Source organism: Cnephaeus nilssonii, assembly GCF_951640355.1.
Source record: "Cnephaeus nilssonii genome assembly, contig: SCAFFOLD_101, whole genome shotgun sequence".
Taxonomy (NCBI): Eukaryota; Metazoa; Chordata; class Mammalia; order Chiroptera; family Vespertilionidae; genus Cnephaeus; species Cnephaeus nilssonii.
Window position 1 is genome coordinate 6663 of NW_027645480.1, and position 26331 is coordinate 32993.

Here is a 26331-nt window from a genome sequence, read left to right on the forward strand (position 1 = left end):
CCTGATCCTGACTGTGTGCCTGATGCCTGACTGTGCACCTGATCCTGACTGTGCACCTGGCGCCTGACTGTGCGCCTGATCCTGACTGTGCGCCTGGCCTGGGCCCCGCAGCCCGCAGGGCACCTAGAGAGCCCACGGACGAAGGAGCTTGCGGTCGGACCTGGGACCGCTCCAGGCTGCTTGCTGTGTCCTCCTTTCAGGCTCTGCTCCTGGCTTTGGCCCTTGTCTTCTCAGGAGACGAACGGCTTGAGCACAGACACCGCGCTGCTGGTCAGCCCGTGACGGCCGGCGAGGCCACCATGCCGCGTCGTTTGCCAACCGGCAAGGTGGGGCCTATGGCCTTGCGACCTCATTCTCTCCAGTTTGACCTCGTCCTTCCTTCAAGCCTCGGTAGCTCCTCACGGCGAAGTGACTGCTTCACAAAGCTGTTAGCTGGGGGTGGGTGCGCCTCCCTCCGGGGCCAGGACGCGCCTGAGGCCTGTGTCAGCCACGTGGGCACCGATATGCCGAGGCCCCGGCTGCCCACGGAGGCCCTGGGTCAGCAGGACCAGCCACACCGCACAGCCACCGCGGCCACGTGGCCCAACGGGCTGCCCACACCCAGCCTCCCTGCTCCTGGCCGGCCCCGCGGAGACCGCCCCTGCCCACCGCCCGGTCACACAGGGCAGCCCTGAAGAACACGGGAGACCAGAACGTTTAAGTTATTAAATCAAATATACAGAGTGATTCCTTTAATATGTACATATTTACAGAAATGCACTTTCACGGGCCGGGGCTGGCGGGCGGCGTCCTGTGCCCACAGCAACGCGGACAGCGGCGAGGGGAGTGTGAAGGCACTTGTCACAAGTTCAATACTGCCCCGTCCCGGGAACGGCCGTCAGGAAGGGCACTTCAGAACGCACAGTGGAGAGACCGGAGGGCGTGTTCCGGGAGGAGCGGGCGAGGGCGGTGGGCAGAGGGAATGGCCGTGGCCTCGGGCCACGCCACAGCCACAGGCGCCACTGACAGCCACGGCCACGCGGTCAGCCACGGTGGTCCCACCAACAGCCATGGGTCCCCTAAACACCATGGGCCACGGGTCCCGTCGGCGCTTCGGCCTGGAGCCACGGAGGCCCCCGCGTGAGGAATAAAAGGGGAGATTCTGTAAACGGGGCGCCACCTCGGGGGACAAACAGTTTGGGGAGAACACGACACCCTCTCCTGCCACACGGCGGACGCGACATGCGGAAACGTTACAAAAATAGCCACTATCCGAGAACACACCCTTGCTTTCCACCCGACAGTCACTGAATAATTTATACAAGGTCAAAGGAACGTAGAAAATAAACATTTGTTTTTGGTTTTTGGTGTTTTTTTACACAAAATAAAGAAACTATGCACACAGCCTCAGCCTCCTGGTCGGCAGTAGGGTGGCGCCCAGCACGGGGCAGGGGTCCCGGTCCCGGCCCGCGGCGGCCGGCCTAGTCCTGGCCGGCTCGGCGGGCCTCGTTCATGCTCCTGACCGCCCGGTTGTCCACTTTGGGGCCCGGGGCCCAGCAGGCCGGCCTCCCGGGCGAGCACCCGGGCTCTTTGGTGAGTTTGTGGGAGAGGAACTTCTCCGCCTCCGGGGAGTCCTCCTCGCTGCGGCCCGGCTCCTCGTCGTCCTCGTCCTCCCCGCCGCCGCCCCGGCCCGCGGGCCCCGGCAGCGCCTCGGCCGCCCGGCGCGGCGGCGGCGTGAAGTTCTTGCACTGGTACAGCACGTCCTTGTGGCCGCCCGGCCGCTCGATGGGGTTGCGGATGGGGTTGAGCGGGGCCCACTGGTTGTTGGCGCTCTCCTCCCGCGGCAGCCGGCTCCGCTCCCGCTCTTTCCTTCGCTTGCGAGTCCACCACATGCAGACGGCCACGCAGGCCAGACACAGCACGCTGAACACGCCGCACAGCACGGGCACCAGCACCCCTGCGGGCGGGCGGGGGCGTTTCCAGCAGGGGCTCGGCCCAGCTCAGCCCAGCCCCAGCCCCAGCCCCAAGCCCAAGCCCAACCCCAGCCCCAACCCCAGCCCCAGTCCAGCCCCAGCCCAACCCCCACCCCAACCCCAACCCCAGCTCCAGCCCCAACCCCAGCCCCAGCCCAGCCCCAACCCCAAGCCCAAGCCCAACCCCAGCCCCAACCCCAGCCCCAGCCCCAGCCTAGCCCAGCTCAGCCCAGCCCAGCCCCAGCCCAGCTCCAGCCCCAACCCCAGCCCCAGCCCCAACCCCAGCCCAGCCCCTCCCCACCCAGCCCTGGCGCACAGCTCCCCGCGCCCCACCCACTCACCAGTGGAGGAGCCGCCCATGACCACCGTCTCCACCTTGACCTCGGTGACGGCCAGCAGCAGCGAGCTGTTCCCGCGCTGCGTGATGGCGGCCACGATGATGTGGGCCGTGCTCTGGATCAGGCTGCTGTCAGGCAGGTCCCAGGCGGGGCTGAAGGACTGCGGAGAGGACACGCTGAGGGTGCTGCCGCCTGCGGGCCGGCCCCCACCCCAGCGGCGCTGGATGGAGCGAAGGCCGAGGCTCCGGTCCCGGCACAGCCCACCGGCCGCGGTGCTCCGTGGGCGGGCCGCCCTGGACAGGGCTGCAGGCAGGAGCCTGGGTCCCCAGGGTGGCCCGAGAGGGGTGCCCCCAGGCAGCTCAGAGAGGTGGGTCTGGCTGACCCCCCTTTCACGGGCCCCACCAGCCACCACCGTCTCCCGGGGCCCTGGGCCCTCTCGGACCTGCACACACCTGCCCCCGGCCCCCACCTCTGCCTGGCCCGGCGCTGGCCCAGCCTCTGGCCTGGCTGCAGGCACTGTCCAGCCGAACAGGCCCGACCCCGGCCTTGCTCCCTGCCTCTCCGCTCACCCCGGGCACCTCAACACCCCTCCCCAGGCCCGGCTCCCCCAGCACCGGGCAGGGCACCCCAGCTCCGCCCCCGGCAGTGGAGTGGACTCCACGTCTCCATCAGTCACTCTGCCTTCAAGCACCTGGGGACCGGCCGGCCTGCCCCCTGCACTCCCAGGAGCCCGTGCAGAGCAGGACCGAGGAGGGTGGCCGCCCGCCCGCCCGCCCGCCCGCCCGCACTCACCACGGCCACCTCCACGGCACTGGCCTCCGCGGACGGACGGTCACACAGCAGCACCAGAAGGCGGTCCCGGGCCACCGCCCGCGTGGCCGGCAGGGCGCGGATCCCCGAGCAGATGGCGCCCACCGTGGTACCCTGGGCAGAGACGCACGGCACGTGAGCAGCCCGCACACCCCCAGCGGCCACTCCAGGCTCCTGGCAGGACACGCCCGCAGCCGTCCGGGGCCAGTGGACACGGGGTCAGTGGGCAGCTGTTTCCACACCAGACCTGAGCCCCACCCAGGACAGACCGTCCCCTCCCCGGGGTCCGCCCTGGCGGAAGCAGCACCTCCCTACCCTGAGCCCCTCCCCATGGGCTCCGGGCACCCAGCCACCGGACGGCCTACCAGCTGCAGGCCGAGGGGCCCCCCGGAAGGCTGAGGGGCCCCGGCCGACGGCCCACGGCCACCTGGACTCCAGGCCCCTGGACGGCTGATGGACAGGCTCCCTGGCCTCCACAGAACCCACCGGCCTCCCTGACCCCCAGGGGCGGAGCCACAGGCAGCGCGGAGGGCAGGCAGCAGTCCCCGCCGTCCGAGCGGCCGCTCAGAGCGGACAGGCGTGTCCAGGCCCTGCAGACACGCGGGCGCCCCCAGGACAGCTCACCGGGGGCACCTGGTCGCGGTCGAAGTGCAGCGTGAGGCGGGCGCAGTTGTTGTCCAGGTGGCCGGAACGCGGCACGCAGGGGGTGCCGGGCAGCAGGGGCTCCTCGGGGCCACACTCCCCCCAGGCCGCGCAGGGCGGCTGCAGGCACTGCCCCGGGGCCTTCTCCCCGCACTGCTGGCCCGGGGGGCACTGGGCGCTCGGCGTGTCGGGCCGGCTGGCCAGCAGGCAAGGCTTCCGTCCACACCACACCTGGGCCGGGCACACCGGACGAGGGCCCACGGACGCCACGTAGGGAGACAGACAGACAGACAGACAGAGAGGGTCGGGGTCAGCAAGTCCCAGGGCCGTGCCCACCCCACCACCAGGGCTCCGGGCTGAGCCCAGCACCAGCAAGGACCCCGCCAGACAGGACGGCCCCGAGGGCGGGGCCCGCGCATGCAGGGAGAGGCTGCTGCCGCCCGAGCAGCGCTGAGACTCAGCGAGGAAAGGGGCCTGGTTGTGCCAGGGGGCCTCCATCTGGTCGTCCAGCAGAGGGGGGTGGACTTGGTTCATCCTCCCCCCCCTTCCCCCGGCAGCAGCTCCTGGGCCTCCCAGGGTGAGTATCGGGGTCACGGACAAAAGACGGAGCCCCCTGGGCACCAGGACGGCAGACCCGGGCAGGGCGGGGCCGGGCCGGGCAGGGAGGCTCGCTCGTGGGCAGGGGCCCCTGGCACCTTGCTGCAATCCCGGCGGCCGTCCAGGCAGCGGCAGCTGTTGCAGTCCTCCACCCAGGAGCCCCCGTGCGGGAAGGGCACCCCCTGCGACCAGCAGGACCTGCCGAACACGATCACTGCGGGGGGAGGAGGCGGGGTCGGCGGCGGCACTGAGCCCGGAGACCAGGTCCTGCCCCTGCTCCTGCTCGGCACGCCCCCCACCGTGCTCCCCGCCTACCCTCCTGGCACCGCGGGCCAGCGCGGCCCGGCGGGCAGCTGCAGCGGTAGCCGTTGATCTCGTCCACACACGTGGCCCCGTAGGCGCAGGGCGAGGACTGGCACTCGTCGATGTCTGCGGAGAAGCGGCCGCTCAGAGGCAGCAGGAGGCGGCGCCCACGCGGGGCCCCGGGGACGGTCCGGGGAGCAGTCCCAGGTCAGCACGGGCCTCGAGTGCCCGGGGGTCTCTGAGCTGGGCCTGGACGGTCACCGTCACAGCCCGAGGCCTCATGGGCCCCGGCCCCTCAGCAGCCAGGACCTAGCCCAGCGGGTCCCAGCGGGGCACACGCCCCAGGGGGCCCTGATTTCTGAGGGGCGCCATCTGAGAACGAGTCATTAACAGTGAACCTTCTGCGTTCCTTATGGGTCTAGGGCCTCACCTACAGGATGTAAACACATACTGTGACGCACACGGAGCGGCCAGATGATGATGATCGCTGAACGCATAGTAACCTGGCCACTCAGTGTACATCCTATACAATAAAAGGCTAATGTGCAAATTGTCCCCTCGACCAGGAGTTCGACCAGCAGGCAGGCCGGCCAACCGCCCATGTCCCCTCCCCCTGGCCAGGCTGGCCGGACCCCACCCATGCACGAATTCATGCACCGGGCCTCTAATATATACATACACACACACACACACACACTGAGTGGCCAGATTATGCGTTCAGAGATCATAATAATCTGGCCACTCAGTGTATTTATGCATTTCAGTTCTCTATTCTATGTTTTGAAAGTTTATTGGCTATTTTTTCACATCGCTTCATTTTTTTCTTTTTAACAATTTCTTAGTGATTTCTTCCTCCGTCCTTAACTGTCCTTTCGTCCTTTTACTTTTCTCTCTCATGGATGCCGTGCTCCGTGGAAGCTGGTTTAGGCCAAGTTCATGGCCTTTGAGGCTTCCTCCACGTGAACAGGAGTTCCCTCTGAATAATAAGGATTCTGTGTCACAGGGGCACCAGGATTTTAGAGATCTTAGGTGGGGCGTGGCCAAAACAAGGCTGGGGAGCACGGGTCTAGCCCCCCCCCCCCCGGGCAGCCCCAGAGCAAACGGGGTGTCGGCAGGGCACAGACGAGGGGGACACTGAGGCCTGGCGCCAGGCAGGAGCGGGCTGTGCCCACACCGTCCTCCAGGGTGTGTGGACTCTGGTGACCCCCGACGCTGGACACCCGAACCCGCGCCCGCCCGCCCGCCCGGCGTCTCACTGATGCGGCAGTCGGGGCCCGCGAAGCCGGGAGCGCACTCGCAGCGGAACCAGTTGACGCCATCGACGCAGACACCGCCGTTGTAGCTGCGGAGAGAGGGCGGGTCTCAGGGAGCCCCCCCGGGCGGACAAGCACCCGGCCCGCGGCCCCAGGGCTGCCACTCACCAGGGCAGAGGGTTGCAATCGTTGGTGTCTGCATCCGAGAAAAGAGAAAGGAGGTGGGCGTGGCGTCCGCCACCCAGAGCCCCCGTGCTGGGCGCGGCCTGGGCACCCCAGCCCACCCTGACCACGTGCACCGGCAGGCGGGGGTGAGGGGCAGCGGTGGCCTCGGAGGGCGACCTGGACAGCTGCAGGGGGCGGGGCCTGCAGCAGGAGTTTGGGGGGGCCTGCAGTAGGAGGGGTGGGGCCTGCAGCAGGAGTGGTGAGGAGGGCGGAGCCTGCAGCGGGAGGGGGAGGGGCCTGCAGCGGGGGGGCGGGGGGCATGGGCAGGAGCCTGGCTGCAGGCTGAGTGGTTGGCAGGTCCATGGAGGCCAGGACACCCAGGGAGGGGAATGAGGCTGCAGAACTAGGGGTCAGGGGTCAGGGGAGCACAGCAGGTCTTGGGGTACAACTGTGCTTTGGGCGACAGGTGCAATGGGCACGTGCATGGGCAGGGTCAGGAGGGGGCGGGCCCAGGGAGCCCCAGCCCACAGGCCCCGCCCCACCCCACGCCTGCCCGGCGCCCCGACCGGAGCTCACTGTGGGTGCAGGTGCGGCCCTCCCAGCCGTCCCGGCAGATGCAGGAGAAGGAGTCGCCGCTGCCCACGCAGGTGCCCCCGTTGAGGCAGGGGTTGGGCAGGCAGCTGTTGTTCCTGGCTGTGAGGGGGCAGAGGAGGGTCCTTGCCATGTAGCCCTGGACAGACAACGTCCGCCCCCCCCCCCCCCCCCCCCGCCGGAGGCAGAGCGAGCGCCCGGCCTCACCGAGAGTGCAGGTGCTGCCCTGCCAGCCGGGCGGGCAGGCGCAGCGGAAGGTGTCGCCGCTGTCGTAGCAGGTGCCGCCGTTGCTGCAGGTGTAGGCGTCGCACTGGAACTCGCCTGCGGGCACAGGGCTGCTCAGCGGGCGCGCCTCGCGGCGAGCAGGCCCGCGGGCGGGGGCCGGGCGGGCACTCACGCGAGTGGCAGGTCTTGCCCTTCCAGCCGTCGTCGCACGCGCAGTAGAAGTCGTTGACCAGGTCGTGGCAGCGGCCGCGGCTGTGGCAGGGATCGGGGAGGCAGTCGTTGGGATCTGGGGGCGAGGACGCCGGTCAACAGGGGGTCACCGGCATTCGGGGAGGGCGGCCGGGGCGGAGGCCCAGGAGCGGGCGGGAGAGGCAGAGGGTGGGGAAGGGGTGTGGGGAGCCCGACGCCCAGGGGGGGGGGCCGGGGAGGGGGCGGGGGGAGCCGGGCCCACTCACTGGTGTCGCAGAGCTCGCCCTCCCAGCCGCTGGGGCAGAAGCAGCGGAAGGCGGCCACCTCGTCAATGCACGTGCCCCCGTTGCGGCACGGCTGGCCCAGGCAGTCGTCGATGTCTGCGGGAGGCAGGCGTGAGCGGGGCCCCGGCGGCCGCCCCACCCGGCCCACGGCCACGGCCACGGCCACGGCCACGGCCACTCACTCTCGTGGCAGTAGGCGCCCGTGAAGCCGCTGTCGCAGACGCAGGAGAAGTTGCCCCCGGGGTGGCTGACACAGTGCCCGTGGGGGCCGCACACGCTGGACGGGGCCCCGCCGGCCACTCCTGCCTCGAACCCGCAGCTGTCAATCACTGCAGCAGAGGGGAAGAGGTCAGTCGGCCCCGCCCCCGCCTCTGCAGGCCCCGCCCCCTCCCCGCCTCTGCAGGCCCCGCCCCACCTCTGCAGGCCCCGCTAGGGCAAGGCTCCCTGGGCACAGAGCAGTTCTTGCCACCCACGTCGTCCGGGCACGCGCAGTAGTAGTCGCCCTCCAGGTTGTAGCAGCGGGCGCCGTTCTGGCAGGGGCTCGGGTCGCACAAGTCGATATCCACCTGTTGGGCGGGGGCCTCGTGAGGGCGCAGCCCCCTGGACACGGCCTGGACACCTGGCCTCCACAGCCAGAGCCCGAGGGCCTCCCACCCGAGACGGCCAGGCCCCTCGGCGGGACGGAAACACCTGGGCCGCCAGCCCCTCCCGCCACCGCGCTCCGCAGCAGCCGCTTCCTCTGCCCCGGCGGCATCCGGCCTTCGCCCCTCCTGCTGGCAGGAAGGCCGCTCCGGACCTGCTCCCCCGGGCCTGCCGCCCGGAGCCCGGTCTGCGGGTCCTCGCCCGACGTGGGTCCTCGCCAGGCGGGACCTCTACCACGGGCCCAGGAGGCCTGCTGGCCAGGGGCCTGCCCTGTGCCCCCTGCAGCCCACGGCCAGGGCAGGTCAGAGGGCGGTGGGCACAAGCCAGCATCTGGAGCACCCCGCCCCTCCCAGGGCCACGCACCGCACACGCAGCCCCTCTCATGCACGGCACACGCAGCCCCTCTCATGCACGGCACACGCAGCCCCCTCACACTCAGGCACACGCAGCCCCTCACACTCAGGCACACGCAGTCCCTCTCATGCACGGCACACGCAGCCCCTCACACTCAGGCACACGCAGTCCCTCTCATGCACGGCACACGCAGCCCCCTCACACTCAGGCACACACAGCCCCTCACACTCAAGCACACGCAGTCCCTCTCATGCACGGCACACGCAGCCCCCTCACACTCAGGCACACACAGCCCCTCACACTCAAGCACACGCAGTCCCTCTCATGCACGGCACACGCAGCCCCTCTCATGCACGGCACACGCAGCCCCCTCACACTCAGGCACACGCAGCCCCTCACACTCAGGCACACGCAGCCCCTCTCATGCACGGCACACGCAGTCCCTCTCATGCACGGCACACGCAGCCCCTCTCATGCACGGCACACGCAGCCCCTCTCATGCACGGCACACGCAGCCCCTCACACTCAGGCACACGCAGCCCCTCTCATGCACGGCACACGCAGCCCCCTCACACTCAGGCACACGCAGCCCCTCTCATGCACGGCACACGCAGCCCCTCTCATGCACGGCACACGCAGCCCCTCACACTCAGGCACACGCAGCCCCTCTCATGCACGGCACACGCAGCCCCCTCACACTCAGGCACACACAGCCCCTCACACTCAGGCACACGCAGCCCCTCTCATGCACGGCACACGCAGCCCCTCTCATGCACGGCACACGCAGCCCCTCACACTCAGGCACACGCAGCCCCCTCACACTCAGGCACACGCAGCCCCTCTCATGCACGGCACACGCAGCCCCTCTCATGCACGGCACACGCAGCCCCTCTCATGCACGGCACACGCAGCCCCTCACACTCAGGCACACGCAGCCCCCTCACACTCAGGCACACGCAGCCCCTCTCATGCACGGCACACGCAGCCCCCTCACACTCAGGCACACGCAGCCCCTCTCATGCACGGCACACGCAGCCCCCTCACACTCAGGCACACACAGCCCCTCTCATGCACGGCACACGCAGCCCCTCTCATGCACGGCACACACAGTCCCTCTCATGCACGGCACACGCAGCCCCTCTCATGCACGGCACACGCAGCCCCTCACACTCAGGCACACGCAGCCCCCTCACACTCAGGCACACGCAGCCCCTCTCATGCACGGCACACGCAGCCCCTCACACTCAGGCACACGCAGCCCCCTCACACTCAGGCACACGCAGCCCCTCACACTCAGGCACACGCAGCCCCTCACACTCAGGCACACGCAGCCCCTTACACTCAGGCACATGCAGTCCCTCACACTCAGGCACACGCAGCCCCTCACACGCAGGCTCCTGCACCCCATCCAGGGCCCCTCTCGGGAGGCCCACATGCCCCACCTGGTCACAGCCCGCCCCCTCAGGCCGTGTGGGGTGGACAGGCCATGTGCCAGGGCTTGGCATGACCAGCAGGGACCCTTTGCTCTCCCCGCACCTCCGCCCCGCCAGGCCACCTGCACTTTGGGGCCGGGGCTCCGTCTGGGACTGAGCCCGGACACTGGAGGGTGGTCCCCACAGCGGCCTGTCCCGATCCCCGAAGGGCAGGGCCCCGCACGCACCTCGCACAGCGGCCCCGAGACGCCGGGCGGGCAGTGGCAGCGGAAGCCGTCCACCAGGTCCTCGCAGAAGCCGCTGCGGCAGGGGCTGCTGGCGCACTCGTCCAGCGCGAGCTCGCAGTGCCGGCCCCCGAAGCCCCGTGGGCACACGCACTGGTAGCCGTTCACCAGGTCCTGGGAGGGCGGCGGGTGAGCTCCCGCGAGGGCACGCCACGAGCACACCTCCCCGGGGGCACGCCACCCCACACCTCCCCAGGGGCACGCCACCCCACGCCTTCCCGGGGGGGGCACGCCACCCCACGCCTTCCCGGGGGGGGCACGCCACCCCACGCCTCCCCGGGGGCACGCCACCCCACGCCTCCCCGGGGGCACGCCACCCCACGCCTTCCCTGGGGGCACGCCACCCCACGCCTCCCCGGGGGCACGCCACCCCACGCCTCCCCGGGGGCACGCCACCCCACGCCTCCCCGGGGGCACGCCACCCCACGCCTTCCCTGGGGGCACGCCACCCCACGCCTCCCCGGGGGCACGCCACCCCACGCCTCCCCGGGGGCACGCCACCCCACGCCTCCCCGGGGGCACGCCACCCCACGCCTCCCCGGGGGCGGGGCCGGCGGCGGCCACACCTCACCTTGCAGGTGCCGCCGTGCTGACACTGCCCTCGACAGTCGTCGATGTCTGGGGGACAGAGGGACGGTCACGGGGGCCCGGGAGCCGCCCAGCCCCCCCGCGGCGGCCTGCCCCCCGTACTGACTGATGTGGCAGTCGATCCCCTTCCAGCCCGGGATGCAATCACAGTAATAGCCACCAATCAGGTTTTTGCAAGAAAAAGCGTTAAGGCACGGCTTCCCTTCACACTCATTGGCGTCTGTGGACGAGACAAGAGGGCGCCATGGGGCCCGCGCCCCCGCTGCCCCCGCGCCTGGCACCCACAGCAGCACCCGCAGCCACAGCGGCACCCACAGCCACAGCAGCCGAACGCACAGCCCGCGCTCCATGCACACGCGTGCCTCCCGGGCCTTACCCAGCCGGCAGGTGGCCCCCACCCACTGCGGGGGGCAGAGGCACTCGAAGCCGTCCACCTGGTCCACGCAGGTGCCGCCCGCCGCGCACGGGTTGGAGGCACACTCGTCGATGTCTGCGGAGGGACGGGGCGGCGGCATGTGGGCGGGGCGGAGGCAGGCCGGCGCCGGGGCCCCGTGGGGAGGAGGGGCCGCGTGCCGGGGGCTCCTGTCACGGCTCCCCTGGCCACCAAGTCCACCGCCACGTGGTGGACGTGCAGCAGCGGCCCCGCCCCAGAGCGCCCCCCATCCCCCTCAGGGCCCCCCTGCAGCCCCCGGTGGGCACTCACCCAGCGCGCAGGTGGGTCCACTCCAGCCAGACGGGCAGTGGCACTCGAAGCCAGAGGGCACCTCGTGGCAAGAGCCCCCGTTGGCGCAGGGGTTGGAGGCGCAGGCGTGCTCGGCTGCGTGGGGAACAGAGGCGGCGGTGGGTGGTGGGCGGTGGGCGTAACAGCCCAGGGCCCCCCTTTGCAGGGTGCTCCCCTCCACCCCAAGGCCCCAGGCGGGCAAAGGTGTGTCCAGGGAGAAGGAAGCCGGAGCGCTGGGCCCAGCGGGCTCCCGGGCACCAGCCGGGCCGGGCCCACCTACCCCGCTCGCAGTTCTTGCCCGCGTAGCCGGCGGGGCAGACGCAGCGGTACTGGTCCGGCTCCGCGTTGATGCACGTGCCCCCGTTGGTGCAGGGGTGGTGGCTGCCGCAGTAGTTCAGGTCTGGGGAGCAGGGTGGGTGCTCAGAGCAGGCACCCCGGCTCTGCACCCTCCCGGCCGGGCGAGCCCCCGCCCCCCCCCGCCCCCCCCCGCCCGCCCACCTTTGTTGCAGAGCAGGCCGCCCGCCCCCCTCGCCCCCCGCCCGCCCACCTTTGTTGCAGAGCAGGCCGCCCCCGCCCCCCCACCTTTGTTGCAGAGCAGGCCGCCCGCCCCCCCTCGCCCCCCGCCCACCTTTGTTGCAGAGCAGACCGCCCCCGCCCCCCCACCTTTGTTGCAGAGCAGGCCGCCAGCCCCCCCCCCCGCCCACCTTTGTTGCAGAGCAGGCCGCCCCCCCCCCCCCGCCCACCCGCCCACCTTTGTTGCAGAGCAGGCCGCCAGCCCCCCCCCCCCCGCCCACCTTTGTTGCAGAGCAGGCCGCCCCCGCCCGCCCACCTTTGTTGCAGAGCAGGCCGCCCCAGTTGGTCTCGCAGTTGCACTGCCAGGGCTCCACGCAGCTGCCGTGCACGCAGCCGGGGTACGGCACGCACTCGTCGCAGAAGCGCCCCTGCCAGCCGTAGTGGCACCTGGGGGAGTCCAAGGGGCCCGGGGCCCAGTGGGTGGGGTGGCCCGGGAGCGGCGGCTGCCGTGGGTCGCGCAGGGGCCACGGCCAGGGCTGGCATCCGGGCCTCTGCACGGGAGCAGGCCGGGGCCAGGCGGGGGTGACAGCCGGCCAGCAGCCCGGCCCAGGCGCTCCCGGCCGCCGGCCAGGACAGTGGGCGCAGCTGTCCAGTCACTCCTGCCCGAGCTATTCTGGGACCGACCCCTGAGCGGGGCCCCAAGAGCAGGCGCCGGGAAGGGAAGCCCGGCCGGGACCCCGGGCACGAGCGCGCCGACGCGGCCGCACCGCACAGGCCCCCGGCCTCGGGCCCCCGGCCCCCGGCCAGCGGGTGGAGGACCAGGGCTCCTGCCGGGCCGGCTGTGGGGCTTAGGGCTCAGCGCGGCCTCGCCTGAAACCCCGGGCAGTCACGTCTCTCCCAGAAAGCCCCACGGAGGGTCCGTCTCACGGGGAGGCACCGGCCCCCGTCCAGGGGCCAGACTCAGGGCGGCGACTGGCCCAGGAAGCCACCTGCTCCCGGCAGACGGCGGCGGGACCCCGGGCTCGGCCCTGCCCTGCGGTGGGCGGCATCCCCTCAGGGAAGGTGCGGGCGGAGGGCAGGCAGCCAGGACACGGGAGGAACCGCCCCGCCCCGGCCCCGGCGCTCGGTCTGACTGGGACGCAGCCCTCAGACGCCCCGGGGCCCCCTCCCAGGACCTGCGGGCCCTGCGGGAAGGAGTGACATCACCGCGTCGATCCCGTGCCGGCACCGCCACGTGAACGTATTTTTGGATGAGGAAGGAGCCACGGCCTTCCTGGGCTGCCCCCGCCCGCGGCCATTGGAGGGGACACTGCCTGCCCGCGGTTCGGGCACGGGGACGGGGAAGCTGAGGCCGGGAGAGGGGCGCCGCCACCCCGACCGTGCCGTGTGCCAGACGGGCCACGTGGTGCAGGCCGCACCCCCCACCCGGACCCTCCAGGTGCCCGGGCCGGGTGGGGCGGCCTCGGCGGGCCCCCACCGCCCGCTTCCCCGCCCAGGGCTCAGGGGCCAGGGAGGAGGCGGCAGGAAGGCAGGGCCATCTCCTCAGCATCCGGTGGGGGTGTCCTCGCTGAAACCTGAGCCACCGGCAGCTGGGCCTCACCCAGGCTGTGGGTGGGGGCTCACCTACCCCCCAGGCGGCCCTTCAGGCCCCTGGCCCCGGAGTCCCGCCCCCCAGCTTCCTGCAGGGAGGGTGAGGCAGACCCGTCCCTCCCGCCTTCCTCCCTGCTCGCTCCTCGGCCAGCGTGCGCCGGGCATCCAGGCTGTGCACGGCCCAGGGCGGGGCCGAGCCGGGAGCGCAGGGCTGGGACCCGGCCGCGCTCTGCTCCTGCCCAGCCCTGGGCCCAGAGGACCCAGGCTCCGGGCCACCAGCCAGCAGGCCGGCCTCGCCCCGGACAGCCGGGCAGCCTCCCACCCCCTCCCACCCGGGACACGGACCCGCCTGGGCCAGGCCCCGCACCTTGAGGCCCACGGGGCGTGTCTGAAATCCTGCGGTGAGGGGCTGGCTGGGGGAAGCCCTACCCTGCCTTCCCTGGGGCCACGCAGAGGGGTCACCACCCCCCTTCCTGGCTCCCAAACCTTGCCCTCCTGTCCAAACTCGTTCCTGTGTGACGCTGGGGAAGTTAACTGACCTCTCTGGGCTCAGTGTTCTTGTCTGAAAAACGCACCGGGAAGCAAGCCCAGCCCACAGGGAGTCCAGGCCGGGCAGAGTGCCACGGCCCCACCTGCTCGTCTCGGCCAGCCTGCACCCCTCCCGAGGGCGACGGCATCGCCTGGGCCCCGCCGGCTCCCAGGCCACCCCTGCTGCTCGCACAGTAGGCGCCTGCCCCCCTCCGCTGAGGCAGGAGTGTGCACAGCCCCGCGCACAGTAGGCGCCCGCCCCCCTCCGCTGAGACAGGAGTGTGCACAGCCCCGCGCACAGTAGGTGCCCGCCCCCCTCCGCTGAGACAGGAGTGTGCACAGCCCCGCGCACAGTAGGCGCCCGCCCCCCTCCGCTGAGGCAGGAGAGTGCGAATGCTGACGAGGGGCGAAGGGGCAGGTCGGACTCACCTGCACTCGCCGGGCACGGAGCAGCCCCCGTGGAGCAGGTTGCAGCCTTGTTTGCACACGGCTGCAAGAGAAGGGGGCAGAGAGCCTGTTGCAGTGGGGGGCCCCTCCGAACCCCCGCCCCGCCCCCGGGCGCGGACGCGCACCTTCCTTGCACTCGGGGCCCATCCAGCCGTCCATGCAGGCCTTGTGGCCGTACTGGTCGCAGGTGTGGTGGCCGAAGAAGTCGTCGCGCGGCCGGCAGAACTTGTTGCAGGTGGGGCTGAAGTAGTTCTCGGCGCAGCGCACGCGCACCTGCAGCTCCAGCTGCGCCACGTGCCCGCTGAAGTGCAGGCTCTTCCAGCGGTCCTCGGGGTTCACCATGCCCGCGTGCGACACCCGCTCGATCAGCAGCTCCTCTTGGGGGGGCGCAGAGTCAGCCGGGCCCACGCGGCTCCTGCTCCACCCCCCACAGGCAGGCGGGGCAGGAAGGTGGGGGCGCCCCCACCCGTGCCCCCCGGCTGACGGCCCCTCCTATGCCAGGGCCCTGACCCAGCAGGGTCCACCCTGGCCCGAGATGGCTGGGGCTCGGCCCACGGCAGGCACACCCACTGCCCATCTTTCTTCTAAAACACGTTTCATTGGTTTCAGAGAAGAAGGGAGAGGGAGAGAGAAACATCAGTGACGAGAGAAATCACTGATGCGCTGCCTCCTGCACGCCCCACACTGGGGCCCGAGCCCACAACCCAGGCCTGTGCCCTGAGCGGGAATCGAACCCTGACCTCAGTGGATGCTCAACCACTGAGCCACGCCGGCCGGGCGTCTACTGCTCATCTTAAAGCGCCTTCTCTCTCCCGACAGCCGGGCCTCACCTCAAACCAAGCCAGTGCACGGGGGGAGGGGCATGCGCGGGGAACCGCGGGCACACAGCGACCGGGGCACCACTCCCTACACTTCCGATTGGCTCGGGATGGGGCTCAGAGCCTCCCTGACCTGCCCCCGCCCTGCTGGCCTCATCACCTCCCTCCCCTCTGCCAGGCAGGGCCGGGGCTGCTCCCTAAACACATCCGCTCACTCTGGCCCCAGGGCCTTTGCACGTGCAGCTGCCGCCGCCGCCTGTGGTGCTTCCCATGTGCCCAGGAGAAACCTCTCTGCCCTGCACCCAGGGCCCCGCAGGACAAGCACAGGCCAGCCCGCCTCGGGGCGCCGCGGGGAGCGGGCCACCGGGCCGATGCTCCAGGTCAGGTAGGCAGAGAGGGGGCCACGGGGCTAGAGAGCCTCCCGGGGGAGCCCCACTCCTCTATGCCACTGACATGGCCCCCGGAACACCCACCCCCGGGGGAACACAGGTGCAGCCGTGACGGGGACGGGGCAGGGCACAGACACCTCTGCAGACACCAGCGTGGCCGAGGCTCCTGGCAGCCGGGGTGAAAAGGGGCAGAGTCCCAGCCAGCAGAGGGCGAGGAACCTGGCACCCCCATCCTGTAGCTGAGAGTCCCCTCCTGTCCCCAGGGGGCCCTGTAGGCAGCGCTGCCAGCACCCGCCTGCCCCCTACCGGAGCCGGAGCCGGAGCCGGCGCGGCGGGCGCGAACTCACCATCCGGGGTGGTCTGGTTGTCCCAGTCCCAGGCCTCCACGATGAGGGTGAAGGAGCGCTGCGGACACGGGGGGGGGGGGGGGGGGGCAGTCAGGGACCCGAGCCCCCAGCGGCCAGACCCGCCCTGCCAGACCCTGGCCCGAGCCCCAACTCCGCCCTCAGGGTCTGTCAGGGCTTCCCGCCCACCGAGGACCCCGCCCCCCATCTCAGCAGACCCCAGACCCCCGCTGACAGGAGGGAGGATGCTCCCCGGTCAGGCAGGCCAGGGGCTAGGGTCCTGGCTCCCTCGGCAGCGGCCCAGACCCGGGAGCCTGAGTGGCCCCGGCCGAGCAGGCCCCCCACCATGGCCTGGACGGGAGGGGCCGCGCCCGAGCACGGCTCAGGAGGCAGCCGAGGGCCTGCAGCGAGCTCACCTGAGAGGGCCCCTGCCAGGACACGCAGGCCTGTGAGCAGCCCACCACGCAGCCCGCCTCACCTGAGGCCACCAGGGCAGCGAGGGCCCGGCTGCAGAGGCGGGAAAACGCGCCCGGGACCCCTGCGCCGCCTCAGCCACGGTCACCGTCCCCACGGGCTCCCAGGACCATCTGTCCTCAGCCCCAGGCTACGTGATGGGGTGACGTCGCCGCCCACCCCTGGACCCGCCCTCTGCAGGGGTGACCAGAGCCTTGTCACTCACAGGCACAAGCTCCGAGGAGGGGCGGGACTTGGCCTCCCCCGGGGTACCTCTGTGGTTCCCCATCCGTACCACTCGGCCCACCGGACCCTGGTGCCACCCAGGCTGGGACCCTGCAGAGCAGAGGCCAGACTCCTCCCGTCCCGACGACCCGTCTTCCAGCCCCTGCAGTCTGGCTGTGCCGGGACCACGACGCTTCACCCCCCCCCCCCCGCCCCCGCCAAGCACCCAGGCCACCCCCCCAGGCCACCCCCCTCCCCCGCCCAGGCTGCTCCCCCCCAGGCTGCTCCCCCCCCAGGCTGCTCCCCCCCAGGCTGCTCCCCCCCCAGGCTGCTCCCCCCCAGGCTGCTCCCCCCCCCCCGCCCAGGCTGCTCCCCCAACCAGGCTGCTCCCACCACACGGCAGCCTCCTGCTGACCCCCAGACCCAGCACCACCCCGCCTGCCCCCCTCCCGCCATGGGCATCTGTCACAGTCAGCCACACCCACTGCCTCTGGACTCCGAGGCTGGCCCCTGGGGACCCTTCCTCCCTCCCTTGGCCGCCCTCCCTCCCCCGCACTCCTGCTCCGGCCCTGAGCCCCGGCACCACCAGCTCTCCGGGACCCCAGAGGATCCACAGGACCTCACACCCACCACCGCCACCTGGGCCTGCACCCCCCAGAAAGCACGGGCTGAAACTGGGGAGCCCACAGCTCCTGCCCTCCTCACAGCCAGCCCAGCACGCACAGCGCCCGCCCTGGCACGGATGCCCCCTAGGCCGCCTCCCCCTGCCCATCCCACCTCTGGCGGCAGCTGGAGCCCAGCTCCTCCAAGCTTCACTCGTTTCACTTACTCATTCGTCCCTTCCCTCCCTCCCTCCCTCCCTCCCTCCCTCCCTCCCTCCCTCATTCACTCCCTCCCTCCCTCCCTCCCTCATTCACTCCCTCCCTCCCTCCCTCCCTCCCTCATTCACTCCCTCCCTCCCTCCCTCCCTCCCTCATTCACTCCCTCCCTCCCTCCCTCCCTCCCTCATTCACTCCCTCCCTCATTCATTCACTCACTCCCTCCCTCCCTCCCTCATTCACTCACTCACTCCCTCATTCATTCACTCACTCACTCCCTCCCTCCCTCCCGCCCTCATTCATTCACTCATTCACTCACTCACTCACTCATTCATTCACTCATTCACTCACTCCCTCATTCATTCACTCCCTCCCTCCCTCACTCCCTCCCTCCCTCCCTCATTCACTCACTCACTCACTCCCTCATTCATTCACTCCCTCACTCCCTCCCTCATTCATTCACTCACTCACTCACTCCCTCACTCACTCATTCACTCCCTCCCTCACTCACTCATTCGCTCCCTCCCTCCCTCACTCACTGACTCACTCATTCACTCCATCAATCACTCACTCACTCATTCACTCACTCATTCACTCACTCATTCACTCACTCATTCACTCCCTCAATCACTCACTCATTCACTCACTCCCTCATTCATTCACTCACTCACTCACTCATTCACTCACTCACTCACTCGTTCTTTCATTTGCTCATCCCTTTCTTCCTTTACTCATTCCCTCACCCATTTGTTCCTCCTCTCCCCCTCCCTCCCTCTCCTCCTCCATGCACAGAGCCCAGCCTCTGCCCTGGTGGACAGATGAGCCAGAGGGGCTCCAGGGTGGGGAGCAGAGATGCTGTTCTAAGGGGTGTCAGGGCAGGGCCCACAGAGTTTCCGCTGGGATTGGGGCTGCAGAGAGCGAGGGAGGGGTCCCTTCACGGGACTGCAGCAGGGACCCAGGGCCAGACTGCGAAGGCCACCACGCCAGAGCGAAGTGAGTGGCTGCGGGGGGCGCTGGCGGGAGCAGGGAGCCGGGCCGGTGGCCTGTGACCACTACAGGCCACCCCACAGCAGAAGGGGACCCAGGCTGCCCACCCTCAGAGTGCTGCCGCCTCCCCACACCTGGGCACCACGGGCAGGGAGCGCCTCCCGGCTCCCAGGAAACCCCACGCCGCCCGCTCAGGTAGGGTTACCGGGGCTCCGGTTACCTGCTCCCCCAGGGCCGCGCCCGCCCGCCAGGGCCCCGCCGCCCGCCAGCTGGGCTCCCGGCACCTGCCCAGCAGGACGTCACCCCGAACCTGAGCCTCCCTCAGTGCTGGCCCGGCACCTCTCCTCCCGGCGCCTCCGGGACTCAGTCTCCCCTCTGCCACGGCAGCCAGGCACCCCTGCGCTCCCGCCTCCGGGCGCAGGCAGGCAGGGCTGTCAACCCACAGAGCCGGCCCACGGGCCTGGGCAGGGCTCCAGGGGTCCCATCGCTCCAGGATGGGCTGGGCGGGCGGCGGGCGGCCTAGCAAGCAGGCAGAGGGACCCTGGTGCTCCGCCCAGGCTTCGGGGGGCCTGGCCTCAGTCCCCAAAGGCCTGGCTACAGCTCCTCCTACAGCGAGCCTGCCGGGACCCGCCCGCACTGCACGGACAGACACCCCCCACTGTCCACCGCCTCCTCCCGACCCTGACCCCTGACCCCCAAGGCCAGGTCCAAACCCTTCATCTGACCGTCCGACGACAGGGTGACAGGCAGCAGCCCCAGACGTGGAAATGGCACCGGACAGACACGGGACCAGGTGCACCACTCCCCAGGGCTCGGGACTCCCCATACGTGTGCCCCACCCCACAGGCCAGGGCATCCCACACGGGCAAGGCCCAGCACGGCCTTCGGCCCAGGGCCCAGGCCCGGCTCCAGCCTGGCTCGTTCCCGCCCCATCCCAACCGGCCATCCGGCCCCCCACGGAGCGGAGCTGGTGTCTGCCGTGCCAGGAGCTCCAAGCACAGATACATTTCCTGAAACCCGAGCTTGGAGAGGCCTGGGCCTCTGCCGCCATTGTCACCGAGAGGAGGGGGAGGGGGAGGGGGAGGGGAGGGGTGCCTCCCGCAAGGCGTGGGACCTGGGAGATGGCAGGAGGGATGGACCACAGGCCCACCCCATGCAGGACCCAGAGGCCCACACTCCACAGCAGACACCAGTGGGCCCCACCCACCCACCCTCAGGGCCCTGTGTGAAGAGGACCAGCAGCCCAGGGCCCCCAGCACCTCTGCCAACGGGCCGTGTGAGAATGCTGCCGCCAAGACTGGGCTGATCCTAGTCACACCCGCTCACCTGGGGATGAGGATGGGGACCCGCTCACTGGGGATGAGGATGGGGACCCGCTCACCTGGGGATGAGGATGGGGACCCGCTCACTGGGGATGAGGATGGGGACCCGCTCACCTGGGGATGGGGATGGGGACCCGCTCACCTGGGGATGGGGATGGGGATGGGGACCCACTCACCTGGGGATGGGGATGGGGACCCGCTCACCTGGGGATGGGGATGGGGACCCACTCACCTGGGGATGAGGATGGGGGACCCGCTCACCTGGGGATGAGGATGGGGACCCGCTCACCTGGGGATGGGGATGGGGATGGGGACCCACTCACCTGGGGATGAGGATGGGGGACCCGCTCACCTGGGGATAGGGATGGGGACCCGCTCACCTGGGGATGAGGATGGGGGAGGATGGGGACCCGCTCACCTGGGGATGAGGATGGGGGAGGATGGGGACCCGCTCACCTGGGGAGGAGGATGGGGGAGGATGGGGACCCGCTCACCTGGGGATGAGGATGGGGGACCCGCTCACCTGGGGATGGGGATGGGGGAGGATGGGGACCCGCTCACCTGGGGATGAGGATGGGGGACCCGCTCACCTGGGGATAGGGATGGGGACCCGCTCACCTGGGGATGAGGATGGGGGACCCGCTCACCTGGGGATAGGGATGGGGACCCGCTCACCTGGGGATGAGGATGGGGGACCCGCTCACCTGGGGATGAGGATGGGGACCCGCTCACCTGGGGATGGGGATGGGGACCCACTCACCTGGGGATGAGGATGGGGGACCCGCTCACCTGGGGATAGGGATGGGGACCCGCTCACCTGGGGATGAGGATGGGGACCCGCTCACCTGGGGATGAGGATGGGGACCCGCTCACCTGGGGATGAGGATGGGGGAGGATGGGGACCCGCTCACCTGGGGATGAGGATGGGGGACCCGCTCACCTGGGGATAGGGATGGGGACCCGCTCACCTGGGGATGAGGATGGGGACCCGCTCACCTGGGGATGAGGATGGGGACCCGCTCACCTGGGGATGGGGATGGGGACCCACTCACCTGGGGATGAGGATGGGGGACCCGCTCACCTGGGGATGGGGATGGGGGAGGATGGGGACCCGCTCACCTGGGGATGAGGATGGGGACCCGCTCACCTGGGGATAGGGATGGGGACCTGCTCACCTGGGGATGAGGATGGGGACCCGCTCACCTGGGGATGAGGATGGGGACCCGCTCACCTGGGGATGAGGATGGGGACCCGCTCACCTGGGGATGGGGATGGGGAGGATGGGGACCCGCTCACCTGGGGATGAGGATGGGGGAGGATGGGGACCCGCTCACCTGGGGATGGGGATGGGGAGGATGGGGACCCGCTCACCTGGGGATGGGGATGGGGATGGGGACCCGCTCACCTGGGGATGGGGATGGGGAGGATGGGGACCCGCTCACCTGGGGATGGGGATGGGGATGGGGATGGGGATGGGGATGGGGATGGGGATGGGGAGGATGGGGACCCGCTCACCTGGGGATGAGGATGGGGACCCGCTCACCTGGGGATGGGGATGGGACTTAACATCCTGAAGTGTGGGGACGAGGACGCTGCGTGGGCCTGGGGATTAGAGGTACTTGTCTCCCCATGACCACCTTCCACCTCAGGCCCTGGCCTGGCTCCCCAAGAACCCTCTTAGGGCCCCAATCTGCCCCCAGAGCCTGAGACGGTCCTGAGAGCCACAGTCCCTTCCACGAAGCCCCGGCCTCAACCCTGCAGGGGCCTCCGCCCTGTCCGCGGCAGCCTGGCCGCCCGCCCCCAGGGCAAGGGACAAAGCCCGGCCGTCTCCAAGCCCACCCAGTGGCCCTCGTGGCCAAGCCCCACTCCTGGGGGGAAGGTGTAGGAGGGAAGCAGGGCGGGGTACACACAGGCCCCAGGAGGGGAGGGTGGGTGAGGAGGATCCAGGGCCCCACCAGCCCAGCCCCCAGCTCCTGGGGGGGGCAGGGAGCACAGGGAGGACGATGCTCCCTCCCCCGAGGGCAGCAAGTGCCGGGCACAGGCCTCGCCGGGCCACGGGGGCTGGGGGCTCGGGCAGCTGCCAAGCCCCTGGATAACTGGATGCCGTGTGGCCGGACTCTGGCCCACATCTCACCAGACCTCCCATTTGGGACACACGGCTCTGACAGGCCAACCCCCCCCCCCCCACACACACACCCCTGAGCACGCAATGGCTCCCTAGGGGCTCGGCCTTTTGCTGGGCAGCCAGAGGGGGAGGGAAGGAGACCAGGCAGGCGGGGAGCAGGGCTGGGGGTCCCCGAAGCTGCTGTGTCTGAGGGTCTCAGGTTGGCTGCGCTGTCAGAAACGGGGTCAGCCTCAGGCCCCCCATAACATACAGGGGGCCTATGCCCACCTCGGCAACCCCTACCTCTCAGTTCTGCCTGCCACAGCGACCCCCAGCCACACCCGGGTGGGCGGCACAGCCTCCAGCCAGGCAGCCCCCCTCACTCCCTCACTCAGTGGGGCCCTGGCTGCCACCCTGCACCTCCATCAGCCAACGCCGCTGAGTCCACCACCCACCGCCCCTGCCGGACCCGGAGAGCCGTGCACACACACGTGCACACACGCACACACACACATACACATACACGCACGCACACACCCCACCCACACACACACACGCACACACACACACACACGTGCACACACACGCGCACACACACCACACACACACACGCACTCACACGCGCACACCGCCTCCACCTGCCAGCCACAGCCCAGCTCCGGGCAACGGGTGTCCCTGACCGCTGGGAGGCCAGGGAACAAGGGGGCGCCTGTGGGGTGGGGTCAGGAGAGCAGGGGCTGCCTCCACCTCCCACATGCAGGCCCGGCCCAGCCTCTCGGAAGGCGGAGCCTGAGTTCCACCTGGAGCCACAGTGCAGACACCTGACAGCCTGGGGGACTGCAGGGGCCCTGGGGGCGGCTCCCTGGATTCCGGGGGGGGGGCCACGTTCCACCTCCAGCCCCCCAAGGCCCTCCTCATGTTCCTACCCCAGGGACCCCCAAAGTCCACGCTGGCTCCAGCCGAAGCCCCTGAGGCTGGGCCCAGGCACATCCTCCGCTTCCTCCGGTCACAGCAAAGCGCCCCGGGGGCGCCCCGGGGGCCAGACGTGCCCCCGCTCACAGGACAGAGTGGGACCCCAGCAAGCCGAGGCCGCGTGGCCACGGAGCGGCTGCAGCCGAGCGGAAATACCAGGGCGCTGGCATCACCACCCGCTCCACGCCCGGTGTCGCAGCCACACTGCGCCGGGAGGGGAGACGGGACAGCCCCGAACGCAGGCTCCCCCACGGTCCTGCTCCCCCGCTGGGCCCGGCCCCCCGGCCCCTCCTGGGACATGGGGGGGGGGGAGCGACCAGCTGCGAGCGGGAAGAGGGGAGCTGCCTGAGACCCAGAGCCCAGCACCCAGGCTCCCAGGGAGCCGCGGGCCTGCCCCGTCCCATCCCAGGCCTGGCTGGCCAGTGGGCCCAAAAGCCACGAGGGACACGTGTTGGCCCGCCACATTCCTCTGGGGCCTCCCTGCCCCCACGCCACGGCTGCCAACTCAGGCAGAAAACACATCCTCAGGTAGCGATCCGAAGCCGCCCTGGCCGGGCCCCCCAACTGCAGATGACAGGCTGCGGCCCTGCTCAGACCTGCCTGCTGCGCCGATGTGGGGGCGAGAGGGCGGGCTTATCGGAACTGCCCCAGGCCCTCCCGGGCCCTCCAGGGCCCTCTCCATCGCAGGGACACATTCTCCTGAGGCCCCGGGGTCAAAGGCAACCCCAGGAGTCAGCCGGGCTCAGGGGGGCAGGGCCACGGCCAGGGGGGCCAGGGACAGACAGGCTTCCTATGAGGTGGGCGGCCAGAAAGGGGTGAGGCTGCCTGACCCCAGCTTGGAGGAAAACGCCAGCACAGGACTCCTGGGGGGCGGCCTCCGAGCCCCACGACTGGCCTGGCCTCGACTCCCGGTCTCCAGAGGGGCACCAGGTGGGCACATTCCTGGCGCCTCCAGACAGCTGGTCCAGCGGGGAGTCCTGGGTCAGAGGACGGGGCCCCTGGATCGCAGCCTGGCGCCCCGCTCCAGCGACTCCCCACTCCCAGGCCCACCCCAGCAGCTCCTGACCCTGCACACCGGGATCGGCCCCACCCGGGGCCAGGGCTGCGGCACACGGACCCTTGGGTGCCAGGCCAGGCCTTGGTTCAGGAACAGAACACATCAGCCACCTGGAGGCCTTGGCCTGACCACCAACGCTCCGTCAGACAGCCCCCGTCCGTCTGTCCTGGCCCTCCCGCACCGTGGCCTGGGGCAGCCCACACCCCTCCTAGCGAACCCAGGTCCGGGGCTCCAGCCCAGGCTCCATGCCCCCACCCAAAAGAGAGCAAAAACAAAAGCCCACCACAGACGGGGCCACAGATGGAAGGCACCAGGGCCCCTATTTCTTCCCCGGGGGTGAAGGGGGGGGGGGTCCTGGGCCAGCAGCAGGGGCTGCAGCCTACACGCATGAATCAAGCCCTCCTCAGCCCAGCCCCCAACCCCCATCCCCACCCCATCCCGGGGCATCCAGGAAACGGCAGGGCGAGCGCAGACTGGCTGCGGGCCCAGGGCGGCTCCGCCGGGGCCTGCCCCATACCAGCCCCAGCACGCGCGGTGCACATGCCTCCGCGGCCGCCGGGTCCCAGGGCGCCTCGCGGCGCTTCCCCACCCAGACAGACACGCGCAGGGCGACGCAGGCACACGCCGCGGGCCGCCGAGCACGCGGGCGGCCGCCACCCCACCCCCGCCGAGACCCCCGCGCGCCCACGTGGCGGGGCGCGGACCCGGCCCCACGGAGCACGCGCCGGGGGTCTGCCCGCCGCGTGGCGCCCCCTGCCCGGCCCGCCCCGTCTGGGTGCGCGCGGCCGCACGCAGGGCCCGGGCCGCAGGTGCGGGAGGGTCGGCGGGCAGGGTGGGGGCCGGGAGGAGAGAGCTGGGGCCCAGGGTGGGGGCGCACGTACCGGCCAGGCGAACTGGAAGGGGATGACGACGAGGGCCGGGTCCTGGTCGCCGCCAGCCCGCGCTCGCGCGCGCACCCTGTCCCCCGTGGCACCCGCCGGCGGCAGGTAGAAGGAGTTGCCTCCCAGCACGGGCGTGGCTCCGTGGCCGTAGCTGCAGGGCCCCGTGGGCGTCACCTTGGCCTGGTACTCCTTGAGGCACACGCGCACGTACGTGTCGCACTCGTCGTGGCCGCAGCCCCCCGCGCGCGCGGTCCGGCCGTGGCCGTCGCCGTCACAGCAGGCGCCGCTCAGCAGCTCCCCGTTCGCGTTCCGCAGCGCGCTCACCCGCAGCTCGAAATAGCCCATGGGCCGCGCCGCCTAAAAATAAGGCAGAGGGAGCGCGGGAGGCGCGGGCCGGGGTCGGCGAGCGGCGCCCCGCCCCCACCCGCAGCGAGCCCCCGCCGCCGCGCGGAGCCCCGGGGCTTCCGAACCGCGGCGCCCACAGGCGGTGCCGCCCGGCCCCGAGGGACCGCCCGGTGCGCCCCGTCCGCACCCCACCGCTCACCTGCACGCAGAGCGCCAGCAGCAGCAGCAGCCTCCGGGGCAGGCGCCCCCGGCCCCGCTCCCGCATCGCCGCCTCGACCCCGCGCGCCGCCGCCGCCACCCCTGCGCGTCCGGCCCAGCTCGGCCTCCCCGCGCCCGCGCGCCCTCCGAGCGGCAGCGGCGGCGGCGGCGGCGGGCGGAGTCGAGGCGGCGCCGCGCGGGCCTGGGCGGTGGCGAGCGCGCAGGAGCGGCGGGCTCGGGCTCGCAGGCGGCTGCGCTCGACCCGGCCCGGCTTCCTCCCGGCGGCGGCGGCGGCGGCGGCGGCGGCGGCGGGTCCCGGCCTCGGCTCTGAGCGCCCGCGCTCCCGGCGCCCGCAGCCAACAAGTTCGGGACGAGACTGACAGCTCGCTCGCCCATTCGTCACCCGCGCACCTGCATATGCATGAGGGGGCGGGGCCGGGCCGCGGGGTGGGGCCGGGGGCCGGGGGCGCCGGCGCTTTAAAGGCGGCGGAGGGCGCCTCCTGCCAGCGCCCGGTCCGGCGCGCGCTTCCCGGGACGCCGAGGCCGCGGGGGGTTCGCCGCCGACGCTTCGGCGGCCGATCCCGGCGAGCGGGGACCGGCGCCGCCAAGCGCCCTCTGCTCGCCCGCGCCCCGCCGAGCGCTGGAGCCAGGGGGTGGGGCGCCCCCTGAGGTCACCGCGGGGTCCCCTCCCATCAGTGCACCACCGCCGCGCTCCGCGGAGTCCCCGAGGAGAGGCCACCGCCTGCACAAATCAGGGCTCGGCCCCCACGCGCGGCGGGCGCGGCCTGCCCAACCTACTGCGCTCCCCCCTTCGCAGGGGAGGGTCCCCTCCCTGAGCCGCTCCCACCGCTCCACGCCGGCCGCAGGGGGCGCTGCTCCCCGCCGACGCCCGGGCCCTCCCCGCCCCCCGACTCGCGGGTGGGGCAGCCGGGCAGCCAGGCAACCAGCGCTCCAGCCGGAGGCTGCGTG

The 26331-nt window shown here is 71.2% G+C and overlaps 1 protein-coding gene across 3 annotated transcripts; it reads right to left on the minus strand.

Annotated features, from left to right (window-relative positions):
- Positions 1–701: 701 nt before the first annotated feature.
- JAG2 (jagged canonical Notch ligand 2) lies at positions 702–25487 on the minus strand. Of its 3 annotated transcripts, none has more exons than XM_079800915.1 (26): positions 25364–25487; positions 24820–25176; positions 16004–16061; positions 14575–14826; positions 14432–14492; positions 12201–12331; positions 11652–11771; positions 11354–11467; positions 11027–11140; positions 10757–10870; positions 10634–10680; positions 10006–10176; positions 7765–7915; positions 7532–7678; positions 7332–7445; positions 7049–7162; positions 6859–6972; positions 6637–6753; positions 6064–6091; positions 5899–5984; positions 4655–4768; positions 4531–4553; positions 3725–3799; positions 3083–3214; positions 2294–2450; positions 702–1936 (listed from the first exon to the last, which is right to left on the minus strand). In XM_079800915.1, the coding sequence occupies exons 1-26, from the start codon at positions 25427–25429 to the stop codon at positions 1461–1463; spliced, it is 3453 nt and encodes a 1150-aa protein (XP_079657041.1). In that variant the 5' UTR covers positions 25430–25487; the 3' UTR covers positions 702–1460. The 3 variants fall into 3 exon arrangements, with proteins under 3 accessions (XP_079657041.1, XP_079657039.1, XP_079657040.1); XM_079800913.1 differs by having other exon boundaries at positions 3725–3973; positions 4438–4553; XM_079800914.1 differs by lacking the exon at positions 10757–10870 and having other exon boundaries at positions 3725–3973; positions 4438–4553.
- Positions 25488–26331: the final 844 nt, after the last annotated feature.

What these genes read in the sequence shown, in the direction of transcription:
- JAG2 (XM_079800913.1), bottom strand. Translation starts at nt 25,429, where the DNA reads ATGCGGGAGCGGGGCCGGGGGCGCCTGCCCCGGAGGCTGCTGCTGCTG. An exon ending in AGCACGGCGGCACCTGCAAG is followed by an intron (nt 10,177 to 10,633) that starts GTGAGGTGTGGC and finishes CCGCCCTCCCAG; the next exon opens with GACCTGGTGAACGGCTACCA. An exon ending in GGGCAAGACCTGCCACTCGC is followed by an intron (nt 6,973 to 7,048) that starts GTGAGTGCCCGC and finishes CTGTGCCCGCAG; the next exon opens with GCGAGTTCCAGTGCGACGCC.